Below are 6,020 nucleotides of genomic sequence, written 5' to 3'. Positions count from 1 at the left end.
ATAAGCGACGTCCGGTTTCATATTTCAGTCAACTTTTCAAAATACATTTGGGGTTACACTCAAAACATTCGGGGCTGAACCCCCGGCAAAATGTTTGATGCTGAAGGAGACGGAGCTGAGCTCCGGCAGGTTGTGTTGTGGCCCTGAGGAGGGGGAGCTGCGCTCCGGTGCGCTCCGGCCCAATTTAACCTCTGCATGTACTCACCATTACAGCTGGTCATTTCCTAAAACAAACTGTTGTGTGTTTTGTTTATCACATTACACCAAGTGAGTGTTTTTCATTAATTTCATATAACACATTGTATGTTATACAATAATGAAAGTGGATATTTTTGTGGCCTCCAACACGTGTGGCTATTGGGGAATATCTGAGAATCCCTAGTACTGGGACCGTTCCTCCTTTTGCGACTGGATTGTTTACATTTTTTTTTTCTTCACTTTCTCTTTTAGTTGTGAAACCACTGAAATCATTGACCTAACAAGCTCCACCAATCAAACGGCTATGTTTAAATGCTTCGCCCATGCCGCAGCCAATCCTAACCAAGGAGGCGGGACTTTACGGCAGCTCACTGAGCTTGAGCTTCATCAACTGTGGGCGAAAAATAGCATCGTTAAATGTTGGTTGTCACGGCAACGTTGTGTGTGAGTGGAGCGCATGTCAAATGAGTGCTAAGGTAATTCATGGTACTTGAGCTGTTTACATGCTCCAGACTTTAGCAAACTAGTCAGTCGGCTTATGTAGGATAACAATGTAACGTTAGGTTGACCTGTTTTCACTGGAATACAACGGTAAGAGAATAAAACAGTTAGCTAATGGTGCTAGCTAGTTAGTTAGCTAGCTAGTTAACAGTGAGTTTGTGCGGAAACAATTCATCGCCTGCTTGCTAGCAGATTAGGCTAGAATGGTTCGTTAGCTAGCTGAATGAACCAAAGCAATGTCAAGTCATAACCTTCCACCGGTGCGGCATTTGCCACAATGGACTCGGGTTGGGCGCCTCGGGAAGCTCTGCTCCCCTCGGCGTTTACCGGTGAACCATCTGCAGCCGCTGCCTGTCGCCCCGCCAGCGGACACAGGAGTGTGGAGAGCAGCAGAGGCGTCCTTTCACAGCGACATGGACCCCCGCGTCGCATCACTGCAGAGGAATATCCAGTTCCTTCAGCAACAACACAAGGAAACTCTTGAGAAGCTCCATGCAGAGATAGAGTCTCTCAGGCGGGATAATAAAGGTGAAGGAACCAGTATGATAGCTACAAAAAAAAAGCCATATTGTTATCTGAACGTCGTTTCTAACGTTACCCATCTTAATAAATACTTTAACTGAGGTCACCTGAATATGTAATAATTTGGATTCATAAATGATTCACATGTGTTGACAATTAAATGAGAGACCATTAAAATAGTTGATGCTGCTTTGCTGGGTTAGCCACAAAATTATGCTATACCATGCTCATATCAGAAGCGTATAAAGTAAAGAATTAAGTTCAAAATTGTAGTTAGTTAGTAGTTAGAGAAAATAAAAGAGAGAATTTATTAAAAACAACACACTATATAAAAGTTTAATAAACGTTTAATAATGTGATCTGGTTTGGCCTCTCTCTTTGCATGATTTTTTATTTTAATTTTTTAAATTGAGGAGTAAAACAGCAAAGAATGCTAAATGGTCAATATTCTGTTTCATAGATAGATAGAAACAGTACCGTATTGTTCCCAAGAGAAAATTGCAGTGTTATGGTGTTCATCAATTAATTGGCTACTTTATGGAATCCATAAGGGGTGAACTCCGTAACCTGTTGTGTCCACATTCTTTACGTAATAAATTACAAAGACCTGACTGTCCGTGACTGGTGCTGAAAAGAGAGACATTCAATCTACCGTGGTCGCATAGCAACTACAGGGTTTTGATGGTCTCTCAGTGGGAGGTGGACAGAGATCCAGTGTCACTTTACTGAACAGGTCACATGCTGTTTTCATATAAATGCATCTCACCACCCACCAGGAGACTCCCCAGTCATCTGTCTTCACGCCGTCACAGCAGTTAGGCACCAATGGAAACATGGGCTGTTTGTCGGGACTGTGTTACAAGAATGTACCTCTTCTGTGCCTCCCTACAGTATGTCGCACACTAAAATTCTCTTAATATGGATGTTGCAGAGTTGCAGTATAAGCTGATAATGGAGCCTCCCAAGTCAAGTAGAAAAGGTAAGATGTAATCCTGATTTATTGTTTTTTTTTTGTCCTGCTATTCACAGCCAATGTTCTTTTAGGATTGGGATAATTTAGTAGTGGACAATATTAATACAATCTTCTATCACGGTATATGTAATTTTGTTTTATGATATTGATACTGAGATAAAACAACAAAAGTCATTAAAGTGACAGTGTGGCAAAATCTCTGAAAGGTGACAAATCTCACAATGTAGATCATCATATTGCCCAACCCTAGTTCAAAGGCATCTATCTTAGTCTCGGGTCCTCTTTCTTCTAGGAATGACACACAGTAGACGAGGCATCAGACCACCCACTCAGGGGAGTGAAGCCCGTACAGGACTCTACCTGGAGGAGCCACTACAGGACACGCGGCCCGCACAGGACCAAGCAATAAGGTGGATTTCTGTGCCGCCTTCACCTGCCTTACTACCTCAATACTGACATAGTGTGATTAAATTTTAGGAATGTTTTTTTAGAAGATATTAACACACAAAAATAATTGAAAGACAAAATCATTAGTAACATGGATATGATGACAAAACGGGTAGCATCATTCATTGTTAATTTCACGCAGCTAGGTAAGTCAGATAAGCTCAGACATTTGTGTCACTCAACACACACATTCATACTTAAGAAAACACTAACTTCAGTTGTATCATGATCTTACAAATAATTCAGACAATATCTCACGATATTACTGTTCAGGTGTGGATGAAATTATAGCAAAACACTGATAGGAAATAGGATATGTTGGTTAAGATATGTGAGATGGGACAAATTCAGCAACATTAAGCACATTTTAGGTGAAACATACTATGCAGTACTGAATAATATACTGTAGCACATAAAGCAAGTGAGATGTTCATGTAAAATTATATTAACGACATTAATCACACTAAGAAGATGTGAAACAAACACACAGTAATAACTACATGCAGTGGTATAACACAGCTACAGCGTGCAAAGAAGCAAAAGACACATTCACAAAGTGTGAAGCATATAGTTTTCATGTTAGTCATAGAATTGACTGTTTAACATTTCCAATGTAAAGATGGCCAGTGTGTGTTTAATTCTTTGTCAGTCCTAACCTTGTTGCACCTCTGATTATATAGTAATGGGTGCTTTGTCTTCTTACGTTAACAAAAGGGGCATATGGAAAAAGATACTACATTATTATTTAAATACTTAATCGGGTGTTCCCAGCTCAAAGAGTTCTATTTGTTTTAAAAAATGTTTACCTTGGTCTTAATGTGTGCTTATGCAAAGACCCAACTGGTTTTACTGTAGTGTAGTTAGTCTTGTAAAACAGTCATGAAAAGATATGCATTATGCATAACTACATTCGATTTGTTACCATTGAAATGTTGGTCAACTTTCCAGCAACATTTCCTCATGTGACTTGAAGAAATCTCACAATTTTTTTTGTTTTTGGTGCGAAATATATGTAATTTCTTGTACTGCTGTTTAAGTCACACAATCGACAAATGTCGCCTTAGTGACATTTTGTCGCTGGTTGATCAGGTTTACATTGTAAGTTCTTAAACTTCCCAAAGCTCCGTGGAGCCCAGGCAGGAAAAGGCATATTGCACATCTTGTCTTGTTGTAAAAACCACATGCCGATTTCAGTCTCGATACGTACCTGTAGGTGTAGCAACTAGGCATTTACAACCAAAACTAACAGTTTGTATGTTACTCACTGACTGCTGGGGAAAAGCAGTGAAGAGGACAGCGACATTCTGGGATCTGCCAGACAGGACCATGGCCCAGAGGGGAAGGGGGGCCTCATCACCTCATTACAGCCTCTACGAATTCACAGCAATCCCGCCCATCCACCGCGTGCCCCCACACTACAGGAGTGTGAGGTCATCATCCGGCAGCTCTACAATGCTAACAGTTTACAGTCTCAAGAAGTAAGTGCCCACCGTTAGACAATATTACTCTAAATACATTTGCTTTACAAAGTTATGGAATTTGGAAATGCAGGATATATTATTATAATTTCTGTGGAAATATTTCATAACTTTACGACTCTGTACCCTAACCCTAACTCTGTCATTTAGATTATACGTGTTAAGGCATTGCTGAGAGATATTGTTTTAAGCAAGAAAATCACCCCAGAAAACTACATTCTGACCAAGGCCTACCTTGTTGATGGCACCCGGTAAAGTGATGACCATTTTTTATCATTTTTATTGTCACCAATATACAGTATTTCTTGAAAAAACTACCACTGTTGTGATATGGGTTTCTCTTTTTTGTACTCCTCAGCAAATCTTCAGAAGAAAAGAAATTTCCAAAACTTGGTCTTCAAACATTTCCAGAAAGAATGTATGTAAATCTGTCTCTCCCTGTGCCTCTATGTAAAAGATTGCTGAAACCTCAATAATATTGCATTTACTGTCTCTTGTAACCAATGCAGAGGCTTTTCAGGACGCTATTCATGTCGAAATACTGTGGCGATCTTGGTCCTCTCAGTTAAATTTACACACATATCATTTCCCAGGTCTGGACCCTCTCAGTCTGGAGTGGTCCTCCCAGCCCTCAAACAGAGCCTCAGCTCCACCATTGCAGAGAGACAGAGGAGGACCCGTGCTGTGCAGAGAGACCGTTTCAAAAGGACGGTGCATTGACAGAATCAAAACTACCACACAGCTTTTCACAATTTTTCGTATGGATATCCATATAAAATAATGATGTCCTATGATTTGATTTTTGGTCTTTTTTTTGAAAAAAAAAAAAGATCTATAGACTTAAAAGCTTTTAATTGTGCACATGTCTCAAATCTAGCTTCATACTGGGAATGGTAAATGTATTTATTTATTTTTTACTAAACAAGGCATTTTAGGACATTTGAAGTTCAACATCTCTAACTTAACTTAACACTGGCTGCTTATTTCCACCAAACTGAGTTAGATTTGAGTGAGTTTTAGTTTAGTTTTCACTGCACATTTGTTGTAATTCTGCCAAAATTATGGTGGAATTGTTGTATTCCATATAACTGTAAAGAACTAGTCACCTGTTACTTTTAAAACACTTTTATCAGTGCAAACAACCAAAGGTAAGCCCTTTAAAAGCACATGCAATTAATGAGACCGAAGAAACTACCTGGCTAATTTCTCAGGCACTTTTTTGTATTGGTTTGTATTTACATTGTATGGAGCAGTGTCATGTTTGTTAACTGGCCAGTGAACCTACAGTAAAACTAAGTGCAACTATACAAAACTATTAAATTGTCTTGACACAAAATAGCTCTGTCCTGTTTTCTTTCCTACTGGTGCCTTTTACTGTTTTTGTTTTTTTACTAAATAACTTCAGCTTTGGCAATCGGGAAAACATTTATCAATGTAAATGCACCTGGTTTATTTTCATTACATGAATCAAAACTTAGCTTGTAGTTGTGCAACAATGTAGGGCAGGTTAAGAACTGCACGCAGCCAGGCGGGGCAGACAATTCCCGGAATTAACCTGAAGTAGCATACTCCCCCTCTAAAACCTTTCAGAGGAAATCCACAATCAAAGGATTTTACTGCAATCTGGTGCATTCATCTTGGCACACAATTTAATACGCATTTCCATTTACCAGAGGCAAATAGAAAGAATAAGATGGAAGTTACTGAATTCTGTTCTTGACAAGGCTCCACAGTAAATCATATCTTAAACTGCATCTCACAATGCCTCCTATGTTCATCTAGACTTTGTCAGCAACATCTCGTGCAGTAACTCTGACTTTACCATTAATCTCCACAACAATAGATTAAGGGATGGCTGACCCAGCAGTGAACACTCAGAAACTTAGTTCAAAGCTCAACTT

General features: G+C 39.4%; 1 protein-coding gene across 2 annotated transcripts; it reads left to right on the top strand.

The window, feature by feature from the left end:
• Nucleotides 1-623: 623 nt before the first annotated feature.
• On the top strand, nt 624-4,918 carry ccdc74b (coiled-coil domain containing 74B). Of its 2 annotated transcripts, none has more exons than XM_028602280.1 (7): nt 624-1,227; nt 2,153-2,200; nt 2,487-2,604; nt 3,927-4,119; nt 4,270-4,370; nt 4,478-4,537; nt 4,713-4,918. In XM_028602280.1, the coding sequence occupies exons 1-7, from the start codon at nt 936-938 to the stop codon at nt 4,837-4,839; spliced, it is 939 nt and encodes a 312-aa protein (XP_028458081.1). In that variant the 5' UTR covers nt 624-935; the 3' UTR covers nt 4,840-4,918. The 2 variants fall into 2 exon arrangements, with proteins under 2 accessions (XP_028458081.1, XP_028458080.1); XM_028602279.1 differs by having other exon boundaries at nt 3,924-4,119.
• The last annotated feature ends 1,102 nt before the right edge of the window (nt 4,919-6,020 follow it).

Source organism: Perca flavescens, chromosome 16 (assembly GCF_004354835.1).
Source record: "Perca flavescens isolate YP-PL-M2 chromosome 16, PFLA_1.0, whole genome shotgun sequence".
Taxonomy (NCBI): domain Eukaryota; kingdom Metazoa; phylum Chordata; class Actinopteri; order Perciformes; family Percidae; genus Perca; species Perca flavescens.
The sequence above is the reverse complement of the archived record's forward strand: the minus strand, read 5'-3'. Positions and strand labels throughout refer to the sequence as shown.

Bases quoted from the DNA above. Each gene is read 5' to 3' on its own strand.
- ccdc74b (XM_028602279.1), top strand. From the start codon at position 936: ATGTCAAGTCATAACCTTCCACCGGTGCGGCATTTGCCACAATGGACT. The intron at 1,228-2,152 runs GTGAAGGAACCA...TGGATGTTGCAG, and splicing joins TCTCAGGCGGGATAATAAAG to AGTTGCAGTATAAGCTGATA. The intron at 2,605-3,923 runs GTGGATTTCTGT...GCTGGGGAAAAG, and splicing joins GCACAGGACCAAGCAATAAG to CAGTGAAGAGGACAGCGACA.